The following is a 27,626-nucleotide window of genomic DNA, read 5'->3' as shown; positions in this document are numbered from 1 at the left end:
CAGTTTGGTTGTAGGTGTTCGTTTTCAGGTGAGGATGTTATTGTGATATATTAAATAGGAAAGCATTTGTTTAATATTGTATATAAATCCTTTTTTTAACAATCTGCAGTTTATCAGCAGGGTTTTCCCAATCTTGTTCCTCATGGACTTGATACACTGCCTTTCTGCAGTTTACATATTTTATGTGCGTACTTTCTCTGTCCATACTGGGCTTACAATCTGGTTTTTGTTTTAATACCTGGGGCAGTGGAGGGTTAAGTGACTTGCCCTGGGTCACAAGGAGCTGCAGTGGGAATTGAACCCAGTTCCCCTCTGGGCAGGGTCATTCATAACAATTGTGGGGCCCTGTGTAGAGCAGTTCAGTGGGGTCCTAGCCCCTGCCTCCTGTTGACAAGGTTTTTTTTTAATCATTTATTTATAATTTTTCATTTTACAAGGGTCACTTGCAAACAGTAATACAGAGATGACTGTACATTAATACAATATTAGAGGAAAACAGTCTCAACTAGATAAATGGATTATATACAATCTTTCTCTTTCTTAGACCACAAAATAAATAGGGAGAGTGAAACAAGACAAGAAGATCAATTAAACAACAGTAAACAAAGAAAACGTGGTATTAACCTGATTATCCCCAGTTATTATTTATCTGAATCATTATTCCACATTGATCATCTGGTTGGCTTCTTCAAACCCAAGACGGTGTATAGTCAATTAATTTCATTGGAAACATACTTATTGTCCAATATTCTCCGAGGACAAGCAGGCTGCTTGTTCTCACTGATGGGTGACGTCCACGGCAGCCCCTCCAATGGGAAACTTCACTAGCAAAGTCCTTTGCTAGTCCTCGCGCGCCCATACGCACCGTGCATGCGCGGCCGTCTTCCCGCCCGAACCGGCTCGTGTTCGTCAGTCTTCTTTTGTCCGCGCTCGGTACGGTCGTCTTTTGCGCCGTTCGCGCCCCTTAAGTTGACCCTCGTGCGTCTTTTTGATTTTTCGCTAAAAAAAAAAAAAAAAAAGAGGGATTCCGGAGAAGGGCCTTTTGGTCTTTTTCCCTTCCCCGTATTTCTAGTTTTTGGCCCCGTTCAGTTTTCTTTCGTTTTCGGGGTAGGCCCCTTTGAGGCCTCGGGTCGAGTTTTTTTCTCCCCATCTTTTTGGTGCCTTACCGCAATTATGAGTTTTGATTTCGCTGGCGTGATTTTTCTGCCCATGTCATCGAAGTCTCCCAGCGGCTTCAAGAAGTGCACCCAGTGCGCCCGGGTAATCTCGCTCACCGATAGGCACGCGTCGTGTCTTCAGTGTCTGGAGGCTGGGCACCGCCCGCAGGCCTGCAGTCTTTGCGCCCTTTTACAGAAAAGGACTCAGGTAGCGAGATTGGCCCAGTGGAACGTTTTGTTCTCGGGCTCTTCGTCGGCATCGGCACCGGGAGTATCGAGTGCGTCAACGTCGACAGCGTCAACATCTCCGCCCTCGGCCGCGACGGTATCAATTGCATCGAGGCATCGACCCTCTGCATCGTCGGGGCCGAGGCATCGGAAGGCTGCGTCGGTGTCGGTGGTACCGGGACCTCCGCTTCTGCTGATGTCGTCGGACGTGGTGCTTCGTCTGGAGTGCAGGTGAGGGCTGTCCATTCCCCTGCTGGTGGCGGTGAGCCTTCGGGTGGGTCTCCCCCTACCCTGAGGGCTCCTGCGGTACAGCCCCCCCGAGACCGACCTTCTTCGGCCTCGGCCCCGAGGAAGCGACGGTTGGATTCTACGTCCTCGTCGGTACCGGGAAGCTCCGGTGACATGCTTCGTTTGAAAAAGTCAAAGAAGCATCGACACCGGTCTCCTTCCCGCGTCGGTACCGAGAGCTCTGTCGCCGAGGGAGTCGGCACCCAGTAGGCATCGGCACTGGGAGGACCGCTCACCCTCTGTTCAGGAGGTGTCGATGCGCTCCACCTTGGACAGCCCGGAACAGCCTCCACGCCCGGAACAGACTCTGACTTCGACTCCTGCATCGGCTTCCATGTCTTTCTCCACAGCCGCCCTGCACGAGAGTCTCCGGGCCGTTCTCCCAGAGATCCTGGGAGAGCTGTTGCGCCCTTCCCCTCCGGTACCGGGGGTGCTAGCGCCACTGGTGCCGTCGAGTGAGGCGCCGGCTTGCCCCTTGCCCGGGGTGAGGTCTCCGACAACGGTGCCGCTTGCGGTACTGACTGCGGTCGCCTCCCAGGAAGGCTCCCCGACGACGTCGGCGGAGGGAGCTTCGCCGGTGCGGGCGAGGGAGTCTACCTCTCGACGCTCCCACTGTGGCCGTGGTTCCACGGAGTCGAGCCGGGCACGGCTTCAGACACAGGTTCGTGAACTTGTGTCTGATACCGATGGTGAAGCCTCGTGGGAGGAGGAGGAGGACATCAGATATTTTTCTCTGACGAGGAGTCTGATGGCCTTCCTTCGGATCCCACTCCCTCCCCTGAAAGGCAGCTTTCTCCTCCCGAGAGTCTGTCTTTTGCGGCTTTTGTCTGGGAGATGTCTACGGCCATCCCCTTCCCGGTGGTTGTCGAGGACGAGCCCAGGGCTGAAATGTTTGAGCTCCTGGACTATCCTTCTCCATCTAAGGAAGCGTCCACAGTACCCATGCATCATGTCCTAAAAAAGACATTGCTGGCGAACTGGACCAAGCCTTTAACTAATCCCCACATTCCCAAGAAGATCGAGTCCCAGTACCGGATCCATGGGGACCCAGAGCTGATGCGCACTCAGTTGCCTCACGACTCTGGAGTTGTGGATTTGGCCCTAAAGAAGGCTAAGAGTTCTAGGGAGCATGCTTCGGCGCCCCCGGGCAAAGACTCTAGAACCTTAGACTCCTTTGGGAGGAAGGCCTACCATTCCTCTATGCTCATGGCCAAAATTCAGTCTTACCAGCTCTACACGAGCATACACATGCGGAACAATGTGCGGCAGTTGGCGGGCTTGGTGGACAAACTCCCTCCTGAGCAAGCCAAGCCATTTCAGGAGGTGGTCAGGCAGCTGAAGGCGTGCAGAAAATTCCTGGCCAGAGGGGTGTATGACACCTTTGATGTTGCGTCCAGGGCCGCTGCTCAAGGTGTGGTGATGTGCAGACTCTCATGGCTGCGTGCCTCCGACCTGGAGAATAGGATCCAGCAGCGGATTGCGGACTTGCCTTGCCGTGCGGATAATATTTTTGGAGAGAAGGTCGAACTGGTGGTAGAGCAGCTCCACCAGCGGGATACCGCTTTCGACAAGTTCTCCCGCCGGCAGCCTTCAGCTTCTACCTCCACAGGTAGACGTTTTTATGGGGGAAGGAAGACTGTTCCCTACTCTTCTGGCAAGCGTAGGTACAATCCTCCTTCTCGACAGCCTGCGGCCCAGGCTAAGCCCCAGCGCGCTCGCTCTCGTCAGCAGCGTGCGACTCAGCAAGACCCCTCGGCTCCCCAGCAAAAGCAAGGGACGAGCTTTTGACTGGCTCCAGCAGAGCATAGCCGACATCAAAGTGTCAGTGCCGGGCGATCTGCCGGTCGGGGGGAGGTTGAAAGTTTTTCACCAAAGGTGGCCTCTCATAACCTCCGACCAGTGGGTTCTCCAAATAGTCCGGCAAGGATACACCCTCAATTTGGTTTCCAAACCTCCAAATTGCCCATCGGGAGCTCAATCCTACAGCTTCCAGCACAAGCAGGTACTTGCAGAGGAACTCTCCGCCCTTCTCAGCGCCAGTGCGGTCGAGCCCATGCCATCCGGGCAAGAAGGGCTGGGATTCTATTCCAGGTACTTCCTTGTGGAAAAGAAAACAGGGGGGATGCGTCCCATCCTAGACCTAAGGGCCCTGAACAAATATCTGGTCAAAGAAAAGTTCAGGATGCTTTCCCTGGGCACCCTTCTTCCCATGATTCAGGAAAACGACTGGCTATGCTCTCTGGACTTGAAGGACGCCTACACGCACATCCCGATACTGCCAGCTCACAGGCAGTATCTGCGATTTCAGCTGGGCACACGTCACTTCCAGTACTGTGTGCTACCCTTTGGGCTCGCCTCTGCGCCCAGAGTGTTCACGAAGTGCCTGGCTGTAGTAGCAGCGGCGCTTCGCAGGCTGGGAGTGCACGTGTTCCCCTATCTCGACGATTGGCTGGTGAAGAACACATCCGAGGCAGGAGCTGTACAGTCCATGCAGATGACTATTGGCCTCCTGGAGCTACTGGGGTTTGTGATAAATTATCCAAAGTCCCACCTTCTCCCAGTACAGAGACTCGAATTCATAGGAGCTCTGCTGGATTCTCGGACAGCTCGTGCCTATCTCCCAGAGGCGCGAGCCAACAACTTGTTGTCCCTCGTCTCGCGGGTTCGAGTGTCCCAGCAGATCACAGCTCGGCAGATGTTGAGATTGCTGGGCCACATGGCCTCCACAGTTCATGTGATTCCCATGGCCCGCCTTCACATGCGATCTGCTCAATGGACCCTAGCTTCCCAGTGGTTCCAGGCTGCTGGGGATCTAGAAGACGTAATCCACCTGTCCACGAGTTTTCTCAAATCCCTGTATTGGTGGACGATTTGGTCCAATTTGACCCTGGGACGTCCTTTCCAAATTCCTCAGCCACAAAAAGTGCTGACTACGGATGCGTCTCTCCTGGGGTGGGGAGCTCATGTCGATGGGCTGCACACCCAAGGAAGCTGGTCTCTCCAGGAACGCGATCTGCAGATCAATCTCCTGGAGTTACGAGCGGTCTGGAACGCTCTGAAGGCTTTCAGAGATCGGTTGTCCCACCAAATTATCCAAATTCAGACAGACAACCAGGTTGCAATGTATTACATCAACAAGCAGGGGGGCACCGGATCTCGCCCCCTGTGTCAGGAAGCCGTCAGCATGTGGCTTTGGGCTCGCCGTCAGGGCATGGTGCTCCAAGCCACATACCTGGCAGGCGTAAACAACAGTCTGGCCGACAGACTGAGCAGGATTATGCAACCTCACGAGTGGTCGCTCAACTCCCGAGTAGTGCGCCAGATCTTCCAGGTGTGGGGCACCCCCTTGGTAGATCTCTTTGCATCTCGAGCCAACCACAAAGTCCCTCAGTTCTGTTCCAGGCTTCAGGCCCACGGCAGACTGGCATCGGATGCCTTCCTCCTAGACTGGGGGGAGGGTCTGCTGTATGCTTATCCTCCCATACCTCTGGTGGGGAAGACTTTGTTGAAACTCAAGCAAGACCGAGGCGCCATGATTCTGATTGCTCCTTTTTGGCCGCGTCAGATCTGGTTCCCTCTTCTTCTGGAGTTATCCTCCGTAGAACCGTGGAGATTGGAGTGTTTTCCGACCCTCATCACACAGGACGAAGGGGCGCTTCTGCATCCCAACCTCCAGTCCCTGGCTCTCACGGCCTGGATGTTGAGAGCGTAGACTTTGCCTCTTTGGGTCTGTCAGAGGGTGTCTCCCGCATCTTGCTTGCTTCCAGGAAAGATTCCACTAAGAGGAGTTACTTCTTTCTATGGAGGAGGTTTGCTGTCTGGTGTGACAGCAAGGCCCTAGACCCTCGTTCTTGTCCTACACAGACCCTGCTTGAATACCTTCTGCACTTGTCTGAGTCTGGTCTCAAGACCAACTCTGTAAGGGTTCACCTTAGTGCAATCAGTGCATACCATTACCGTGTGGAAGGTAAGCCGATCTCAGGACAGCCTTTAGTTGTTCGCTTCATGAGAGGTTTGCTTTTGTCAAAGCCCCCTGTCAAACCTCCTACAGTGTCATGGGATCTCAATGTCGTTCTCACCCAGCTGATGAAACCTCCTTTTGAGCCACTGAACTCCTGCCATCTGAAGTACTTGACCTGGAAGGTCATTTTCTTGGTGGCAGTTACTTCAGCTCGTAGAGTCAGTGAGCCCAGGCCCCTTACACCAAATTTCATCATAACAGAGTAGTCCTCCACACTCACCCTAAGTTCTTGCCAAAGGTTGTGTCGGAGTTCCATCTGAACCAGTCAATTGTCTTGCCAACATTCTTTCCCCGTCCTCATTCCTGCCCTGCTGAACGTCAGCTGCACACATTGGACTGCAAGAGAGCATTGGCCTTCTATCTGGAGCGGACACAGCTCAACAGACAGTCCGCCCAATTGTTTGTTTCTTTTGATCCCAACAGGAGGGGAGTGGCTGTGGGGAAACGCACCATATCCAATTGGCTAGCAGATTGCATTTCCTTCACTTAACGCCCAGGCTGGGCTGGCTCTTGAGGGTCATGTCACGGCTCATAATGTTAGAGCCATGGCAGCGTCGGTAGCCCACTTGAAGTCAGCCACTATTGAAGAGATTTGCAAAGCTGCGACGTGGTCATCTGTCCACACATTCACATCTCATTACTGCCTTCAGCAGGATACCCGACGTGACAGTCGGTTCGGGCAGTCAGTGCTTCAGAATCTGTTCGGGGTTTAGGATCCAACTCCATCCCCCTAGGCCCATGTTTTATTCTGTTCCAGGCTACACTCTCAGTTAGTTGGAAAAATTGTTAGGTCAATCTCAGTTATGTCCTCGCCGTTGCGAGGCCCAATTGACCATGTTTGTTGTTTGGAGTGAGCCTGGGGGCTAGGGATACCCCATCAGTGAGAACAAGCAGCCTGCTTGTCCTCGGAGAAAGCGAATGCTACATACCTGTAGAGGGTATTCTCCGAGGACAGCAGGCTGATTGTTCTCACAAACCCGCCCGCCTCCCCTTTGGTGTTGTGTCTTCCCTTGTCTTTGTCTTGCTACATACGGGACTGACGAACACGAGCCGGTTCGGGCGGGAAGACGGCCGCGCATGCGCGGTGCGCATGGGCGCGCGAGGACTAGCAAAGGACTTTGCTAGTGAAGTTTCCGATTGGACGGGCTGCCGTGGACGTCACCCATCAGTGAGAACAATCAGCCTGCTGTCCTCGGAGAATACCCTCTACAGGTATGTAGCATTCGCTTTAGTGGGAATAATACACCTGATTTCATTTTTTTTTGTCTTTTAAATCCAGAAATTATTTAAAAATACAAACACTTGAATCTCTAGTCCAATTCCCACTGATTAAGGTAATCCCAGTTTCACAGGCATCACTCCTTTTGAATTAATATATTAAGAGGAATCATTTCAGAGGAAAAAACTTTAGGAGTCATACCCGGAACTCTGGGAAAACAACAATCTCGATATTAATCATCTGTAATAATATTCATTTTGTTCAAATTTTTCTGGTCTATTATCATTTTCAAAATCTTAACTGTTTCCTACTCCTGTAGAACTTCATTTGCTGTATCAATTTTCCATTCTCAAAGGATTCGATTCGATTATCCATGTGGCTCACTAATAAGATTATATCTGAAGCAAAATTATTTACTACCACCGTTAGGTCCTGGAGCGCCTTCCAGATGATATTCAATGTAACCTCCACGGGAGCCAAAAACTCCAAGCTGATAGCTCTTACGGGTTTAGGAGTGGCACCGCCAGCACGGGTTCAGCTGTAAACGACTTCCGTTTCAGCATACACTCCTAACTCACTCCTCCACTCCTTTGGACATGGTGGTTAAATGACTCGGGAGCGATGAAGTTGTTTCCAGGTCCAAGAGCATCGACGCTCCTTCACCGGCGCTAATCAAAGGACTCATCAACCCAGTCATCTGTGGGCGGCTCGTCGCGCAGCGGTCCCACACTTGCTGCACAGGGGACAAAACGCTGGTCATCGGCGGCTGACCCCCCATTGTCCCCTTCCTCTCAGTTAAGGTAACTGCAAATGCAGAGAGGAAATTTCAAGTAAACAAAGACAAAACTTCAGAGGACAGCTGGGCCGTTGAGCGTATGAGCTTCAGGTCACCATCTTTCCACTCTCCCTAGTTTGGGACACTTTGTCTGGTTTCTCCTCAGAGGCCTGTCTGATATGGGTAACCCTTCAGCACAGCCCTCGGAGTCATGAAACACAGAAGCCCCTCCACCACTACAAGGTGGTGTCCCTTCGGAGGGGTTAATTATTTTTTTTTATTTATGAAATTTCAAATAAAGACACATGGAGGCATATTTTCAAAGCACCTAAAGTTCCGTAGTAATCTATGGAACATTGTAAGTCTAAGAGCTTTGAAAATGAGCCCCATGGGCATGTAAATTTACCAACATCTGAAGGGCTACCACGGATGGTAATTGCTGGCTTTCAGTAACAGAGCCATTCACTCCATGGTGAGGAGAACTTGAGGCCTGCAGCTGAAAAGGGGGGGGGGGGGGGGGGGGACTTGAGTCAGATCTCAATGTTAACTTCCTAAGTACAAGAAAAAAGTGAAGCCAGGCAGTGAAGAACAGAACCAGATAATTCTTCATTGTACTTAGTGGCTGAAAACAAGAGTCACCCGACACGGCTATTTATGTGCCTGCATCAGGGGTGGATAATTTTTGTTGAAAAAAAGTAATATGTTAAGAAATGAAGAGGAAAACTGGTTCTGTATTCAATAATTCCTTGTTAGCAGCTTGCACAAAACTCAGTGAGTGAAAATGCATCTCACTGAGAGCGAATAAAAGTGCAAGTTCAAATGTGAAGAGATAATAAAAAGAAACCCAAACCCATCTATTCAAATCTAAATCCCAGACTCACAGCAACAAATGGGAGAGGGGTCTTGTCCTTGTAACCCTCCAGCAAAACAAAAAAAATCCTTAAACATCCCAGTGTAGACCTTTCCACCAGACCATCCAGCACCCATAACCCACCTACATGAAAATACTTAGATGGACCTTCCATAGAAATCTGACAACGAAGCAACCCTCATATGGTCCATATTATACTTGCTAAAAAAAAAGCAAAAACACAGACATACTCACCATACACCAATCCACAGCACATGCAGCACGAGGACCCCCCCCCCCCCCCCAAAAAAAAAAGAAAAATGTAAGCGGAGAAAGAAAAAAAACACAAGAGGGAAATACTTTTAATTTTTAATGTTGGATGGTCCTTTGTACTTCGGGGGGGGGGGGGGGGGGGGGGGGGGGAGGGGAGTAAGAAAGTGTTCCAGGACAGCAGCTGGGCTGAGAGCAAACCCTAACCGAATCACTCGGGGTCGTGCCCATGCCATTCACATCAGCAGCAGACAGTGGCTCGACTCCCGAGTGATTCGGTTAGGGTTTGCTCTCAGCCCAGCTGCTTTCCTGGGCCACTTTCTTACCACCCCCCCCCCCCCCCTCCGAAGTACAGAGGACCATCCAACATGGATCACTTGCATTCACAATCACAGTTCCACTTCTGTGGACTCAGCCACAGTTTTTTCACATGGTTGAGCTGCTACAGAAGTGCAGTTGTGATTGGTCAGGAAGCCCTATCTGGCGCCTAAAAGGGGGTTCCTGATTGGCTGACTCTGGGAGCAACTCAGACTCTGTGTAAATTGGACGTCACCATGTACAGCCAATCGGGAACCCCTTTTAGGTGCAAGACAGAGGAGGACTGGTGGTTTGCCGGTAAAGCTGACTGAGGGAACGTTGCAGGGCGGGGCGAGTTCACTTCCTGGTTTTGAGCGGAGACAGAGAGAATGAAATACATCATAATGCCAATGCAGTCATGTTGGGGCTGCGAGGCTCTGTGTGGCTGCCCCTGTTGCAGACTGGCCCAGCCTCTGGTGTGTCCTCTGTTGCAAATCTTTGTCATCCACAAAAAGGATGACATAAAAGGATTTGAAACAGAATGGATACTCCGGAGGGAATGGACAATTATGAGAAGTGATGTACAAAAATAAGACGACTAGTATCATGTTTAGCATTTACAGTTTAATGACAAGAAGTGCAGCAGTGCACTTGGAATACCAAGTGTGGGGGGGAGGGATGGGGCAGAGGGGCAATGTGACTGTGGATTTAGAGTTGCTGCAATTTTGCCCTTTCTTCTTAGCACTGTAGAATTTATCTGTGTGGAACAAAATTAGATCTCCTTGAAAATGACCGGAGCAAACGTCAGTTGGACTTTCATGATGTGCGGGACTATGCTGAAGGTAAATCCACTTGTGTGACTCAGTGCACCTGTGATCCTCCACCCCAGAGGTGGCTGTATGTTTGTGAAATCTTGTGCTTGTTGAACTTTTGTTTGGGGGGGGGGAGGAGTTCATATACATAAAAAGGAAATGCGTCTCTTCTGTTTACAGAGATCAAGGGACGGCACTATGAAACTTCCAGTAAGACTGGACAGAATGTGGGTGAGTGCTCCTTGCCGTGAGTGGCACTTTACCTCGGTTTCTGTATATCGTGTTGCAGCAGCATCTTCAGCTCATTTACCACCCTCCTCTGCCTCGCCCGATGTACATGTCTGCTTCCAAAATATATGTACTTTACTGCAGATTGAAAGCTACTGTTTTCAGGGAAAGGGACGAGGTTTCTTGGAGAAACACAAGGCCTTGCCTTTCAACAAATGCATATTTAATCCCAGCTGCCCCCAGACAAAAAGCAGAAGCAAGTGCTACAGGTACTTTGTACATCACAGGGAACTTTCAAAGGGAAACTGTTCAGGATCTATGGATTTAGCAGCTGCACACAGCTGGTCTGAAAATAAGCCCTTGTTTTCCTCACTCCACTGGCCTATCTAATCTAACCCAATCTGAAAAGAGAAGCTTCCTGCAGCACAGATACATGTCTTACAAGTTATAACAGGAAAAACTTGACAGCCAGATCTAATGCTGTCTATTTTTTGAGATACATGCATGGGTCTTTTATTTAAAAAGAACTTAAAAAAAAAACCCTTCCCTAATCCTCACATAGCCCATTACAAGTCCTGAAAATTTGCTGTGGAAAATATATGAAATACAAAAGTTAAGGAGATGCAAACGTCCTCCGCCCACATCTTAAATCCTTTCTTCTTTTGGAATGTTAGCTGAAAAAGCATACTAGCATGGTAGTTGTTCACAAACAAGGGCTAATTGGGTTATCCACCTGTGGGGGATTCTTCTCCTTTTTGCCTGTAGCTACCCTAGGAAGCTTGCCAAGTTCCCCAATTATATCTGACAGCATGTCAAAGCTCTACCACTGGTGCATGCTGGTTGGCCTCAGTTCCTCCTTTTAGAAGCCTAGCATATCTGTCGCAACTCTCTGTGCAAGTCTGCATAGTCTTCTGCCAAGGGTTGGATCTGTTCTGCTCTCTGTGGTTGAAACTAGTGCTGTACCGAATATTTGATTTGATTCGGCCCTGAATACATTATTTGTATTTAGCAGAATAGTGATTTAAATTCAAATACAAATAATCCAGGGCTCTACTGTGCTACATCCTACTGAAATAAACACTTGATCTCTGATTTCACCTTGCATATTTTATTATTTATTATGTTAAAGCTCAATGCCTATTATTCCTATAGTAGAATATGCTATTTGGTACAGCTTTAGTTAAAACTGTAGCGTTTCATACTTAGTCCATTATCATGGCTACTCCATCTCCTACCCTCCTCTTCCCCCGCTTTCCTTCTCTGTCTTCGGCACATCTTGATGTCACACAAAAGTCTGCTTTTTTTTCTACCTGGCACCATCCCTCTAGAATTCATTGCCACAGCACTTCTGAAGGCACATGGAGAGGGAGAGAGAGAATGGGTGAAGGCACAGGAGCCACATGAGAGAGAGAGAATGGCCAGAGCTACAGTAGCTGTTCAATGGCTGATGGGGTAGCTGAAGCCCCGTCAGCTGAAGAAATACACTGTCAAGTCGCCCCCTTCCTCCTTATGCTGCCTCAGGAGCGAGGAAGTTAGTGGGGTGCCTCCAGTCGCCGATGCTGGCACTTTGTGCATGAACTGAGCATGCTTGGGGTGTGTCGGCATTGGTGACTTCCTCGCTCCTGAGGCAGCACAAGGAGGAAGGGGGATGCTTTGGCTGGCTTTGGCATCCTCACCAGCCAAAGTATGATAATATTGGGGGGGGGGGGGAGGGAGAGGAAATGTGTGCTCCCCCTCCCATGAACAGCTGGCTATGGCCCGACTTTAATCTCGATTAAAAAATGTTAATCAAAATGCATCTGTTCTCAATTGCATTTGGGTCCTGACTCTATTTTCCACTCTTCCCCAGTCCTCTCCCCTTGCTTTTAGTAGCCTTCTTTTCCCTCTGTCATTGCTTTCCACTTTCCTATTTGAATTTTATAGTTCTTTTCCTCTCTCTGATTTTGATATTGTGAATCTCTTTGATAGTTGTTACAAAAAGCGGTTTATTAAAACTAATAAACCATTAAGAACATAAGTGTTGTCATAGTGGGACAGACCAAAGGTCCAGCCAGTTCAGGTCACAAGTACCTGGCAAGATCCCAAAACAGTAAAACAGATTTTATGCTGCTTATCCTAGTAATAAGTAGTGGATTTTCTGAAGTCCATGTTAATAATGGTTTATAGACTTTTCTTTTAGGAAACTATCCAAACCTTTTTTTAAACCCTGCTAAGCTAACTGCTTTCACCACATTCTCTGGCAATGAATTCCAGAGTTTAGTGAAGAAATATTATGCCCTCTGGTTTCCAAGAATATTCTTAAAATCTGCATGGATTTGTTTATCTCCTTTGCTGGAGGCTATTGCAGATCTTAATTAACCATAAATCACTTAATATAAAATCTCTCCTCCACCTTCATATCACGATTCTTCTTAACTCATTTTTTATGGGTAAAACTATGTGATTGAAAAAAATATATAGTTGTAAATAATTATTTAAATGATCAAACTAAGTTGTCCCAGTGCAGATTAGTTACCAGTGCATTGGAAAGTTATTTAACAGTCTCTGGTATGCAGCCAGACCCACAGTTTACTCTGATAGATGCTAAAATTCAAGGAGTGGAGGAAGTAAAGCAGTGTTGCTTACCTGTAACAGGTGTTTTCTGTAGAAAGTGTAATGTTTGGAGCATGTGCAGCCCTTCTTGTGCACTCCAAAACTCAAAATTGACAACTCAGGGAGAGCTGGGAGGGATTGTGTGCCTTATCAAGCCTGCTGTCTACACAAAACATCTGTTACAGATGAGCAACATTGCTTTTTCTGTTGACAGGCAGGAATGCATTGAGTACACAAGTTCGATTCCCACTTCAGGCACAGGCAGCTCCTTGTGACTCTGGGCAAATCATTTAACCTTCCATTGCCGCATGTAAGCCGCATTGAGCCTGCCATGAGTGGGAAAGCGCGGGGTACAAATGTAAAAAAAAAAAAAAAGTTTAGAGCTGCATTGGCAATAAAATGTCTTAGTCTTTGGAGCAGTTCACACAGTCATGTGTGGGAGTTGTTAACTGAGAAGGGCAGATTGGCCAGCACAACTTGATCAAAGGCATTGTCCTGTATTGATGCTGGCCAAAACAATAACGTGCAGTGAAAACTGCAGAGAGGACTGAGCAGTTGTTTTGCAGATTTGATTAAGGCAGACTTCAGTAGTGCCACAATGCCTGCCAGGGCTGACTCAACTTTTGTTCCATATCATCATGCTGATCAATCCATAGACTGGTGGGTTGTGTCCATCTACCAGCAGGTGGAGATAGAGAGCAATCCTTTTGCCTCCCTATATGTGGTCATGTGCTGCCGGAAACTCCTCAGTATGTTCTCTATCTCAGCAGGTGGTGGTCACATACAGCAGCAGCTCTGGCTAGGCCTCCAAGCCTAATTTTTAGGTTTTGTTGAGTGCCTGGGGTTGAGGGCTCTTCTTGAGCAAGTGCAAACCTGGTGGCGCCAGGTCCCTCCTTTTCTTCCCCCTCCCGCTGGCTCCGTTTAAAAAAAAAAAATTTTGGACATCCTTAAGGGCGTTTATTTCGATGTTTATTTAAACGTTTATTGCAGCTACTCACTGGGACACCAGGTCGTTACAGCTCGGAGCGAGAAGCAGGTAATTTTTACCTTTTTATAGCGGGCATGGGGTTCCCCGATTGATCTCCACGTGGCCTATGGCGTCGGAGGGCGAGGGCGCGAAGAATCGCTCCCCGGACCGCGTGTGCGCTTCTAGCGGGGATGCGGGGGTTTTAAAGTCTGATTCGCCCTTGTTGGGTGTCAGTTTGGAGGCCGGTCAGTGACCCGGGTCTTCCTCCGGCGCGGCGGTTTTTCCCTCCATAAACGCCCATCCCCCGCTGCTCGCCTCCGCCATCTTGGCCGGCCACTCTGCTCGGACGGCTTCTTCTTGGGCCGCCCTTGAGCTGGGAGACATTCATGCCATGGCCGCCCTTGATTTGGGCGACGGCAAAAAAGCAGCTAAAGTTAAGCGCCGTTCTTCCCGCGCGGCTCCTTCGCGGAGTGTCGCGCCGGACGCCATCTTGGATGCGCAGCATGGTTCTCCCCCGCTCTTGCGAGCGCCGGTTGAGGGTGCATCTAGGGCTGTGGCCCAGGCTGCTGAATTGCACAGTTTGGGGGGTTTCTCCCCCGAGTTTATTTTGCTGCTGCATCAGGCCTTCCTTATGCAGAACTCTGCCCCTTCTCCCTTGTCCGATAAAGGGGTTGAGGCCCCCGGAAGCAAACGCCCTCGGGTGGATGCCCAGGCCTTAGAGGACGCTGTTTCCTCTGATGTAGATGAGGGCAGCGTATCTGAGTTCTCCCAACGGTCCTTTGGGGATTCCTTGGAGGAGACGGATTCCCGCTCGGATGGAGCGGATGACCCCTCTGCAGCACGGATCTTTCGCTCAGAGGATTTGCCCAACCTGTTAATGCAGGCCATGAGCATTTTGAAGATTTCCTCTCCGGAGGACGTCTCTCCCTCAGCCCCTGTTGGCTCCGCCATTATGCTGGGGACGAAGCGCCCGCCTAGAACCTTCCACGTGCATGATGCCATGCACACCTTAATTTCGGCTCAATGGGATGTCCCGGAAGCGAGCCTCAAAGTGGCTAGGGCTATGTCCCGCCTCTATCCTTTGCCTGAAAGTGAACGGGAGGCCTTTCTTTGGCCTACCGTGGATTCTTTAATCACTGCGGTGACTAAGAAAACGGCGTTGCCGGTGGAAGGTGGCACGACACTAAAGGACGCCCAAGACAGAAGATTGGAAGCGGCTTTAAGGTCGTCCTTCGAGGCGGCTGCCTTAAGTTTGCAGGCCTCAGTTTGCGGCTCCTATGTGGCCAGGGCATGCCTGACGATGGTGCAGCGGGCTTCCCCCTCGGATCCTTCCTTGAGGGCTGACTGGCCGGCCCTGGAATCGGGCTTGGCTTATTTGGCAGACTTACTGTATGATGTCTTGAGAGCCTCGGCTAAAGGCATGGCTCAGACAGTCTCTGCGCGGCGCTGGCTTTGGCTGAAACATTGGTCTGCGGACCACGCCTCTAAGTCCCGCCTGGCTAAGTTGCCTTTTAAAGGCAAGCTGCTCTTTGGGGTCGAGCTGGACAAAATTGTGACCGATCTCGGCACGTCTAAGGGCAAGAGGTTACCAGAGGTCAGGGCTCGGGCCAGTGCTCGCCCCGGTATCTCCAGAGGACGGTTTCAGGAAGCCCGTCGGTACCGCCCGGGCAAGTCGGGCTCCTCTTCCTTCAAAAGGAACTTCTCCCCCAAGCAGCATTCCTTTCGCAGAGACCGCCGTCCCGGAGGTACGCCCTCCGGTCCTCCCCCAGGGTCTCGTACCCAATGACGGGGTCCTGGTCCATGGCCCAGTGCAGATTGGAGGACGCCTGTCCTCGTTTCTGGGCGAGTGGACCAGAGTAACTTCAGACGCTTGGGTGCTGGAAGTCATCAGAGACGGCTACAAGTTAGAGTTCTGCCGACCCTTAAGAGACGGGTTTGTACTCTCTCCCTGCAAGTCTCCGGTCAAAGCTGTGGCAGTGCAGCAGACCTTGGACAACCTGATACGCCTGGGTGTGGTCGTTCCGGTGCCAGAAAATCAGATTCGCAAGGGACGTTACTCCATTTACTTTGTGGTACCAAAGAAAGGAGGTTCTGTCCGGCCTATCCTCGACCTCAAAGGGGTCAATCGGGCCTTGAAAGTGCGGCACTTTCGCATGGAGACTCTCCGCTCTGTTATAGCGGCAGTGAAGGCAGGAGAGTTCTTGGCATCCTTGGACATCAAGGAAGCGTACCTGCATATTCCCATCTGGCCTCCTCATCAACGCTTTCTGCGTTTTGCAGTCCTGGGCCGACACTTCCAGTTCAGAGCCCTCCCTTTCGGGTTGGCTACTGCTCCGCGGACCTTCTCCAAAGTAATGGTGGTCATCGCGGCCTTCCTGCGAAAGGAAGGAGTACAAGTCCATCCTTATCTGGACGACTGGTTGATCCGAGCCCCCTCTTATGCAGAGTGCGGCAAAGCTGTGGACCGGGTGGTGCTCTTTTGAGCTCCCTGGGGTGGATCATCAACTGAGAGAAGAGCCAGCTGCGCCCGACTCAGTCCTTGGAGTATCTGGGAGTTCGATTCGACACCCAAGTGGGCAGAGTGTTCCTGCCAGACAATCGGATTGTCAAACTTCAGGCTCAGGTGGACCAGTTCCTAGTAGCCTCTCCTCTTCGGGCTTGGGACTATGTGCAGCTGTTGGGCTCTATGACGGCCACGATGGAAGTAGTGCCCTGGGCCAGGGCTCATATGAGACCACTACAACTCTCTCTGCTGCAGCGCTGGACTCTGATGTCGGAGGATTATGCTGTGCGCCTTCCCTTGGTCCCGGCAGTGCGCAAGGCGCTGAGCTGGTGGATGCAGACAGACAAGTTGTCTGCAGGAATGCCTCTGGTGACCCCCGGAGTGGATTGTCGTCACGACGGACGCCTCTTTGTCGGGCTGGGGAGCCCACTGCTTGGGAAGGACAGCGCAGGGGCTCTGGTCTCCTGCAGAGGCAAAGTGGTCTATCAACCTCCTGGAACTCAGAGCCATTCGGTTGGCGCTTTTGGAGTTCATCCCGGTACTGGCGTTGAAGCCAGTACGGGTCCTGTCGGACAATGCCACGGCTGTGGCCTATGTCAACCGCCAGGGAGGTACCAAGAGCGCCCCTCTAGCCAAGGAGGCCATGAATCTATGCCAGTGGGCGGAAGCGAACCTGGAACAGCTGTCAGCGGCCCACAATGCCGGAGTCATGAATGTCAAGGCGGACTTTCTCAGTCGCCATACCTTGGAGCCCGGAGAGTGGCAGCTATCTGCTTAGGCGTTCTTGGACATCACGAAGCGCTGGGGCCAGCCGAGCCTAGATCTGATGGCGTCATCGGCCAATTGCCAAGTGCCGCGCTTTTTCAGCAGAGGACGGGACCCTCGATCCCTGGGAGTAGATGCTCTTCTCCAACAGTGGCCGACACAGGAGCTTCTCTATGTGTTCCCGCCCTGGCCCATGTTGGGCAGGGTGCTAGACCGGGTGGCAAAGCATCCGGGCCGGATAATCCTGGTGGGTCCGGACTGGCCCAGACGTCCCTGGTATGCGGACTTGATCAGGCTCTCAGTCGACGATCCTCTGCGGCTGCCAGTGGAGCAGGGCCTGTTACATCAGGGTCCCGTGGTGATGAAGGATCCCTCCCCCTTTGGTCTTACGGCCTGGCTATTGAGCGGCAGCGTCTGAGAAAGAAGGGCTTCTCAGACAAGGTCATCGCCACTATGCTGAGAGCGAGGAAGCGCTCTACTACTGCTTACGCCAGGGTTTGGCGTACCTTTGCAGCGTGGTGTGAAGCAGGCTCACTTTCTCCCTTCACTGCTCCAATTTCTTCAGTGTTGGCGTTCCTGCAAGAAGGTCTGGAGAAAGGCCTGTCGCTCAGTTCCCTTAAAGTCCAGGTAGCGGCTCTGGCTTGCTTCAGGGGCTGCCTGAAGGGTGCTTCTCTGGCTTCGCAGCCAGATGTGGTGCGCTTTCTCAAGGGAGTTAATCACCTGCGCCCTCCTCTGCACTCAGTGGTGCCTGCGTGGAATCTCAACCTGGTGCTAAGAGCCTTGCAGAAGCCGCCTTTTGAACCCTTGTCGAGGGCATCTCTGAAAGACCTGACGTTGAAAGCAGTCTTTTTGGTGGCTATCACTTCAGCCAGAAGAGATTCCGAGCTCCAGGCACTCTCATGTCGAGAGCCTTTTCTGCAGCTCACTGAGGCAGGAGTGTCTATTCGCACAGTGCCTTCCTTCCTGCCCAAGATTGTTTCTCGCTTCCATGTGAATCAGCAGCTCTGTCTCCCTTCCTTTCGTAGGGAGGACTACCCAGAGGAATACTCTGCTCTCAAATATCTGGATGTGAGACGAGTCATCATCAGATACTTGGAAGTGACCAATGATTTCCGGAAATCGGATCATCTGTTTGTCCTGTTTGCAGGTCCTCGTAAGGGTCTGCAGGCTTCTAAGCCTACAGTGGCAAGATGGATCAAGGAAGCCATTGCAGCGGCTTATGTGGCCGCGGGGAAGGTGCCGCCTATACAGCTGAAGGCTCACTCCACTAGAGCTCAGGCGGCCTCGATGGCAGAGGCCGGGTCCGTCTCCTTGGAAGAGATTTGCAAGGCGGCAACTTGGGCATTGGCCCATACCTTCTCCAGGCATTACCGCTTGGCTGTGGCTGTTCGGGCGGAGGCCCGGTTTGGAGCTTCAGTGTTGCGGTCAGGGATTTCAATGTCCCGCCCTGGGTGAGTACTGCTTCGGTACATCCCACCAGTCTATGGATTGATCAGCATGATGATATGGAAGGTAAAATTATGTATCATACCTGATAATTTTCTTTCCATTAATCATAGCTGATCAATCCATAGTCCCTCCCAGATATCTGTATTGTTTATATTCTGGTTGCATTTCAGGTTCAAGTTTAGTCTTCAGTTCCTGTTCAGGAGGACTTCGTGTTCAAGATTTTCAATGGATTCTTCAAGAGTTGAGACGAATTTGTGTTACAGTGAGCTGCTGCATTCCTCTCCCCTCCGTTTTATGGGGCTGGATTGAGACCTAAATTCTGCCGGCGCTCCCTCCCGCTTCGTGCGGCTGTAGGGCAGCTTTGTACCCCTCCCTCTTCGGCGGTGTTAGGGTCAGTCAGCTCCTCCCGCGGTTGCGGTTGCAGGATAAGACAGATCCCCCCGCATCGGCGGGGTGGTGTCCCTCCCCTGCTTCGCGGGGATGAGCTGGACGGATTCCCCTCCCCCACTTGTGTGGGGATGAGCTGGGTTAATTCCCCTCCCCCATTTCGGCGGTGGTGAGCTGGGCAGAGTGTCCCTTTGTGGGTGTAATTCTCTAAGTGCTGAGTCCTGCGGATGGAGCTTGGATATCGACATACAGAGGAGTTTCCGGCAGCACATGACCACATATAGGGAGGCAAAAGGATTGCTCTCTATCTCCACCTGCTGGTAGATGGACACAACCCACCAGTCTATGGATTGATCAGCTATGATTAATGGAAAGAAAATTATCAGGTATGATACATAATTTTACCTTTTTGCGCACCCGTGCGCTGCCTCCCACCTGTCCCACCCTCTACATTGGGGCCAATCTGGGGGTATGTGCTGCACAAACTATAAATAAAACATGAAACAAAAATTGGAACGTTTCATTCAGTTGGATTATCTCTGGCGGTCGGGGGGGGGGGGGGGGTCAAATGACATTGAAGGTTTTAGAGGCAGTGGAAAGGGGTGGGGGAGAAGGAAATGCCAGTGTGGTATCCACACTGCCTATACATTTAACACTGCTACCCCTTCAGACAGCAACTTCCACAATATCACACTCCCTCCTCCCACCACTACTTAATATCTTCATTGCGTGCCCCATAGTCCTAGCATTTTTGGAAAGTGTAAATAAGAGATCACTTCCACTCTGTATTTAAAAGACCTCAATTGTATCTCCCCTCAACTGTCTTTTCTCCAAGCTGAAGAGCCTGATCTGCTTTAGCCTTTCCTCAGAGGGAAGTCGTCCCATCCCCTTTATCATTTTTGTCACCCTTCTCTCTACCTTTTCTAATTCTGCTATATCTTGTTTTTTTGAGATACAGTGAACAGAAATGCACACAGTATTCAAGGTGTGGTCGCACCATGGAGTGATACAAAGGCATTAAAACATTTTCATTTGTGTTTCCATTCCTTTCCTAACATTCTATTTGCTTTCTTAGCCACCGCCGCCACTGCTTCACACTGTCCCTGTGACCGCTAGAGTGATGAACCTTTTAGCGTGTGCAACGGCAGTAGATTGATGGTAGTGCAGAGAGCCTAGGAACAGAGAAGCCAGGTGTTGGAAAGTGTTCACTTTCAGAGGAGTCCAATTTACAAGATTATTTCTTTTAGGAACAGTAGTGGAATTATTGCAGTTTTTAATCCTTTCTTCCATATTCTGTTCCAGTCGTGTTTTTCTTTGGGCCTATTACAACTTCAGAGACTAACCAAATTGAGGGCAGTTCACCAGAAAGAAGAGAAGGATAAGGGGAATCCAACAAATCAATTACTGGGGAACCCTTGAGCTGAGCATGAATATTATTAAGATGTATATTTTTATTTTTGTTACATTTGTACCCCGCGCTTTCTCACTCATGACAGGCTCAGTGCGGCTTACATATTATATACAGGTACATGATGAGAGAAAGAAAATAGAATTCTGATCTCCCTCCTTTGTGAAGTGGGAATTGCCCACTATTTAGAGATGGCATTGAGAATAACAACTGGAATGAATTATCACAAATGTTGAAGTTGATAAAAGGGTGTTAGGAGAGGGCAGAAAAAAAGGAGGAACAGATGCCAAGGAGAGAGGTGATTATGAGCAGAATCATAGGTCGATGAAACTACAGGGACCAGGGCCATGTCAAGACTGTGCGTAAGGGAAGATTCTAAGGCTGGGATTGATATAAGACTTTTCAGCTGCAATCGGAGGGCTTATGGCGAAAAACTACAGGAGGCCGTGTGAAAAAAATGGATAAAACAGGTTGAGAGATTATTGTAAAAGGCTACTGAAAAGTCAGTATTTGTGTGGTTTGTTAGGATGCCCACACAAGATCCGTTCAAGAAAAGAGAAACTGTTGATCTATCAATGGGATTTTTTTTTTTTGTTTGGTTTGGTTTTTGCGATGTTACACAGTTGGCGTAGTGTCAAACTTGCTGGGAAATTCCTATGATGACTTACGAGATTCCACAGCAAGTGGTGGAAGAAATGTTGCTGTCTGTGCTTCCTCCTGTATTTTTTTTAAGTACTTGCACATAGACTTTGTGAGTGTAAGTACTGCTTGAAGATGAACAAGAATAATAATACATTAGAATCCAAAATAGCCAAAAAAGAGGTGATAACTGGGCAATATACCTGAGCACTTCCTCTGCAGCCAAAATAAGAAATTGCAAAATGTAATTAGAATAAGTTGAAACATGCAAATGCAGAAATGTATTCAGTTGAGCATGTTTGGATGCAGTGAATATACTGTAACACAATAGATGGAATATAGATGGTCCGTGTCGTGGAATACGTACAGGTTAATAGGAAAAAGCTAGTAAACTTACAAGTGAACAAGATATTAAGCTCAACATGAGACTTATTGAACTCCACCTTAAACTGTCATCAGAAAAAGAAACTTTGCTCCATGTCTAAGTAGATTTTAGCTGAATCACAGTTGGCATGGATGATTTCCATTGAAGGTTCTTTGCCACATCATGTTAGCATGTCCTGCATAAGAACATAAGTACAAGTCTCTGACATTATCCCAAAGAGGAGCAACAGTCCATGATTTGTATCTTTGTATTTTACTTTTGTATGTTCTTTTTTTGTTCCCCGCATAGAATGTTTTAGATATGCAGCGCTTATAAATAATGTTTTATTATCATTAGCACCAGGCCCAGATAGCAAGCAGTGGCTTCCCCATGTCCATCTCAACAGCATATTATGAACTTTCTTCCAGGAACTTGTCCAGACCTTTTTTAAACCCAGATACGGTAACTGCTGTTACCATATCCTCTGGCAGTGAGTTCCAGAGCTTAACTATTCATTGAGTGAAAAAAATATTCTCTGAGGACAAGCAGGCTGATATTCTCACGTGTGGGTGACGTCACGTCGGCCCCTGGAGGATTTTAGCAAAAAATCGTAGAAGTCTCTTCTGGAGTGTTCTACTCTGACAAATGCAGAAGGTATTCAAGCAGGGTCTATGTCGGACAAGAACGAGGATCCAGGGCCTTGATGTCACACCAGACGGCAAACCTCTTCCATTTGAAAGAATAACACCTCTTCGTGGAATCTTTTCTGGAAGCAAGCAAGACTCGGGAGACACCCTCAGAAAGACTCAAGGAGGCAAAGTCTACGCTTTCAACATCCAGGCCGTGAGAGCCAGGGACTGGAGGTTGGGATGCAGGAGCGCCCCCTCGTTCTGAGTGATGAGGGTTGGAAAACACTCCAATCTCCACCGTTCTTCAGAAGACAACTCCAGAAGAAGAGGGAACCAGATCTGACGCGGCCAGAAGGGAGCGATCAGAATCATGGTCCCATGATCCTGCTTGAGTTTCAGCAAAGTCTTCCCTACCAAGGGTATGGGAGGATACGCATACAGCAGGCCCCTCCCCCAAGAAAGGAGAAAGGCATCTGACGCTAGTCTGCTGTGGGCCTGGACTCTGGAACAGAACTGAGGGACCTTGTGATTGAACCGAGTGGCAAAAAGATCTACCAAGGGGGTGCCCCACGCTTGGAAGATCTTGAGGCTCATTTTCAAAGCACTTAGCCTCCCAAAGTTCCATAGAAACCTATGGAACTTAGCCTCCCAAAGTGCTTTGAAAATATGCCTCCTTGTGTACTACTCTTGAGTTGAGAGACCACTCGTGAGGTTGCATTATCCAGTTCAACCTGTCGGCCAGACCGTTGTTTATGCCTGCCAGATACGTGGCTTGGAGAAACATGCCGTGACGGCGAGCCCAAAGCCACATCCTGACGGCTTCCTGACACAGGGGGCGAGATCCGGTGCCCCCCTGCTTGTTGATGTAGTACATGGCAACCTGATTGTCTGTCTGAATTTGAATAATTTAATTGGACAGCCGATCTCTGAAAGCCTTTAGCGAGTTCCAGACCGCTCGTAACTCCAGGAGATTAATCTGAAAACCTGTTTCCTGGAGGGATCAAGGTCCTTGGGTGTGGAGCCCATCGACATGAGCTCCCCACCCCAGGAGAGACACATCCATAGTCAGCACTTTTTGCGGCTGAGGAATTTGAAAGGACGTCGTCCCAAGGTCAAATTGTCCACCAATGTAGGGATTTGAGAAAAACTGTGGACATTTGGATCACGTCCTCTAGATCCCCTGCAGCTTGAAACCATTGGGAAGCTAGGGTCCACTGAGCCGATCTCATGTTAAGACGGGACATGGGAGTCACATGAACTGTGGAGGCCATGTGGCCGAGCAATCTCAACATCTGCCGAGCTGTGATCTTCTAAGACGTTCGTACCCAGGAAACAAGAGACAGAAGATTGCCCTCGCCTCGGGGAGGTAGGCATGAACTGTCTGAGAGTCCAGCAGATCTCCTATGAATTCAAGTCTTTGAACTGGAAGAAGGTGGGACTTTGGATAATTTATGACAAACCCTAGTAGCTCCAGGAGTCGAATAGTCATTTGCATGGATTGTAGAGCTCCTGCCTCCGAGGTGTTCTTCACCAGCCAATTGTAGAGATAAGGGAACACATGCATCTCAGTCTGTGTAGCGACGCTGCCACGACTGCCAGGCATTTTGTAAACACTCTGGGCGCAGAGGCGAGACCAAAGGGTAGCACACAATACTGAAAATGCTGTGTTCCCAGACGGAATCGAAGATACTGCCTGTGAGCTGACAGTATCGGGATGTGAGTATAAGCATCCTTTAAGTCCAGAGAGCATAGCCAATCGTCTTTCTGAATCATGGGAAGAAGGGTGCCCAGGGAAAGCATCCTGAACTTTCCTTGGACCAGATATTTGTTCAGGGCCCTTAGGTCTAGGATGGGACGCATCCCCCCTGTTTTCTTTGCCACAAGAAAGTACCTGGAATAGAATCCCAGCCCTTCCTGCCCCGGTGGCATGGGCTCGACCGCATTGGCGCTGAGAAGGGCGGAGAGTACCTCTGCAAGTACCTGCTTGTGCTGGAAGCTGAAGGACTGAGCTCCCGGAGGGCAATTTGGAGGTTTTGAGAGCAAATTGAGGGAGTATCCTAGCTGGACTATTTGAAGAACCCACCTGTCGGAGGTTACAAGAGGCCACCTTTGGTGAAAAAACTTTAACCTCACTCCTACCGGCAGATCGCCCGGCACGGACACTTTTATATCGGCTATGCTCAGCTGGAGCCAGTCAAAAGCCCGTCCCTTGCTTTTGCTGGGGAGCTGCAGGGACCTGTTGAGGCGCAAGCTGTTGATGTGAACGAGTGCGCTGGGGCTTAGCCTGAGCAGGCTGGCGGGCAGGTGGATTGCACCTACGCTTATTATAAGCTTAGGGAGCATTCCTCCTTCCCCCATAAAAACGTCTACCTGATGAGGTAGATCCTGAAGGCGTCCGGTAGGAGAGTTTATCGAAGGCGGTGTCCCCGCTGGTGGAGCTGCTCTACCACCTGTTCGACCTTCTCGCCAAAAATGTTATCCCCCCGGTAAGGAGCACCTGCAATCCACTGCTGGGCTCTATTCTCCAGGTCAGAGGCACACAGCCAGGAGAGTCTGCGCATCACTATACCTTGAGCAGCGGCCCTGGACGCAACATCAAAAGTGTCGTAAGCACCCCTGGACAGGAATTTGCAACACGCCTTCAGCTGCCTGACCACCTCCTGAAAAGGCTTGGCCTGCTCCGACGGGAGCTTTTCTACCAAGTCCGTCAGCTGCCGCACATTGTTCCGCAAGTGGATGCTCGTGAAGAGCTGGTAGGACTGGATATTGGACACGAGTATAGCAGAATGGTAGGCCTTCCTCCCAAAACAGTCCAGAGTTCTAGACTCCCGCCCTGGGGGCGCCGAGGCGTAATCCCGAGAACTCTTGGCCCTGTTGAGAGCGGATTCCACAACGCCAGAGTCATGAGGCAACTGGGTCTTCATCAACTCTGGGTCTCCGTGGATCCGATACTGGGACTCAATCTTTTAGGGGATGGAGGGGTTAGTTAATGGTTTTGTCCAGTTCGCCAACAATGTCTGTTTGAGGGCATTATGCAGGGGAACAGTGGACGACTCCTTAGGTGGTGAAGGATCTCAGTCCTGGGCTCATCCTCAGTAACCACTGGGAAGGGAATGGCCGTAGACATTTCCCGTACAAAGGAAGAGAAAGACAGACTCTCAGGGGGAGAAAGCTTTCTCTCTGGCGAAGGAGTAGGATCAGAAGGAAGACCACAAGACTCCTCCTCAGAGAAATATCTCGGGTCTTCCTCTGCCTCCCACGAGGCCTCACCCTCGGTATCGGACACAAGTTCCCTGAAATCAGTCTGAATCCGGGCCCGTCTTGATGCCGAGGAACTATGTCCTCGATGGGGGTGCCGAGAAGAAGACTTCCACGCCGCCAGCGATGAAGCTCCCTCTAGTGACGTCGACGGGGAGTCAACTTGAGTGGCAGCAAAAGCCGATGCCGCAAGCGGTACCGGCATCGCAGTCCTCACCACAGGCAGGGAGCCAACTGCCGCGTCTCTCGACGGTACCGACGGCGCAAGCACCGGCGGTACCGGAACAGATGGTCGCAGCAGCCCTTCCAGGATCTCTGGAAGAATGGCTCTGAGGCGCTCGTCTAGAGTGTCTGTCGAGCAAGGCAGTGGGGCCGGTACAGGCAATGAAGTCAGAATCCGCCTGGGGTGAGGAGGCAGTACCGGGCTGTCCGGAGAAGAGCGCATCGACATCTCCTGTATGGAGGGTGAGTGGTCCTCCCAGCGTCGACGCTTCACGGGTGCCGACTCCTTCGGCGCCCCGGCGCTCTCTGTACCGTGACGGGAAGGCGACCGATGACGGTGCTTCTTCGCCTTCGCTCGAAGCACGTCACTGGTACCTCCCGGTACCGATGACGAAGACGTGGAATCTACACGTCTCCTTGGGGCCGGGTCCGAAAGAGGTCGGGTCCTGGGGGGCCTGTATCGCAGGAGCCCTCGAGGCAGGTGGAGACCCACTCGATGGCTCACTGCTACCAGCGTGGGAGGGTCTCTGGACAGCCATCACCTGCGCTCCTGACAATGCACTCTCCGATGTCGACATCGATACCGTTGAAGACCTCAGTACCGCTGGTGCCGTCAGCGTCGAAGTACCGGATGGGGCTCCAACCAAATGTCCCAATCTCGCCGCCTGGGTCCAAACACTGAAGACACGAAACGTGCCGATCAGTGAGTGAGATCGTCCAGTTGCACTGCGTGCACTTCTTGAAGCCGCTGGCAGGCTTCGAGGACATGGGCGGAAAAATCGCGCCGGTGAAGTCAAAATTCGTGATGATGCCGAAAAAAGGCACCTAAACTGGGGAAAAACCCGTACGGGTGGCCAAAATGGCCGCTCACAACAACGAAAGGAAACTTATGGGAAAAAATACTGGAAAAGTAAACTTTTTTTTTGTTTTTTTTTGTTGAAAACAACATGAGCGAACTCGCTCAGAAAAAGAATCCGAAGAGCGGCAAAAACGCAGCGAGGGCTCTCTCTGAGGCGCAGAACAACTGACAACAGCCATCCTGAGCTGCGGAAAAAAAGAGACCGAGGAGCACGCTCACACTATGGGCGGGGAAGACGGTCGCGCATGCGCGGTGCGCGCAAGGGCTAGCAAATTCTGTTGCTAGAAGATCTCCGATCCTGAGGCTGCCGTCGGATGTCACCCATCAGTGAGAACAAGCAGCCTGCTTGTCCTTGGAGAATTCTTTTTTTTTTTTTTTAGTGCTCATTCCTAAAGTGGAGCCTAGTATCAGATAACTATGATTCAGATTATTCTTCCCAATGTGCATCAATTTGTATTTGTTCAATTTAGATTTTATCTGTCATTTGGATACTCTGTCTTCCAGTTTCCTAAGGTCTTCCTGCAATTTTTCACAATCTGCATGCATTTTGACAACTTTGAATATTTTTGTGTTATCTGCAAATTTAATCACCTCACTCATTGTTTTGATTTCCAGATCATTTTATAAATATGTTAAATAGCACCAGTCCCAGTACTGATCCCTGCGGCACTCCATATTCACCCTCCTCCATTGAGAAAAAAGGCTAATTAACCCTACTCTCTTGTTTTCTGTCCGGTAACCAATTCTTAATCCACCGCAGGACATTGCCTCCTCTCCCATGCCTCCTTAATTTTCTCAGGAGTCTCTCATGAGGTATTTTGTCACAAGCTTTCTGGAAATCAAGATACACTGCACTGCAAGGAGAGATAAGGTAGCAACATGTTTACCAAAGTTGTGCCATGAGCACACTGGTGAGACACAACACAAAAGAATGTTCAAGGACTGTGTCCCTGGAGGTTGGAACGGCTGCTCAGTGGAAGGTCCTTGCAGGGAATGTTTGCAGCAGTAGCAGCCACTCAGCATAGGCCTGGAACTTGCACAATCATTTATTTAGATTCAGTAGTAGCTCAAGGTGAGTTACATTCAGGTACTCTGGATATTTCTCTGTCCCAGGAGGGCTCACAATCTAAGTTTGTACCTGAGGTAATGGAGGGTTAAATGACTTGCCCAAGATCACAAGGAGCAGCAGTGGGATTTGAACCGGCCACCTCTGGATTGCAAGACCAGTGTTCTAACCGCTAGGCCACTCCACCAATCATGGTGGTAGTCTATTTGGAAGGCTCTGCTGGTCATGCACAAGACCATTGTACCAATAATGCACAGGGCTTGAGGCCACTGATTGTGCAGAAGAGGCTGTCTGCTGAAACTCTATGCAACTTTGCACTAGAGAAGCTTTAAATGAATTAAGAACTTCCAAAATAATAGAGCAATGCAGAGTC

At 50.2% G+C, this 27,626-nt stretch overlaps 1 protein-coding gene across 8 annotated transcripts in view; it reads left to right on the top strand.

Moving 5' to 3' along the window:
- Positions 1–27,626, top strand: part of RAB24 (RAB24, member RAS oncogene family) — a 68,599-nt gene that overhangs the window by 26,078 nt on the left and 14,895 nt on the right. For all 8 annotated transcript variants that reach the window (XM_030212282.1, XM_030212278.1, XM_030212275.1 and 5 more), the window contains exons 6-7: positions 9,848–9,947; positions 10,098–10,148. In XM_030212282.1, coding sequence (XP_030068142.1) covers positions 9,848–9,947; positions 10,098–10,148 — 151 coding nt within the window. The remainder of the gene's footprint in view (positions 1–9,847; positions 9,948–10,097; positions 10,149–27,626) is intronic.

Source organism: Microcaecilia unicolor, chromosome 8 (genome assembly GCF_901765095.1).
Source record: "Microcaecilia unicolor chromosome 8, aMicUni1.1, whole genome shotgun sequence".
NCBI classification, from domain to species: Eukaryota; Metazoa; Chordata; class Amphibia; order Gymnophiona; family Siphonopidae; genus Microcaecilia; species Microcaecilia unicolor.
The sequence above is the reverse complement of the archived record's forward strand: the minus strand, read 5'-3'. Positions and strand labels throughout refer to the sequence as shown.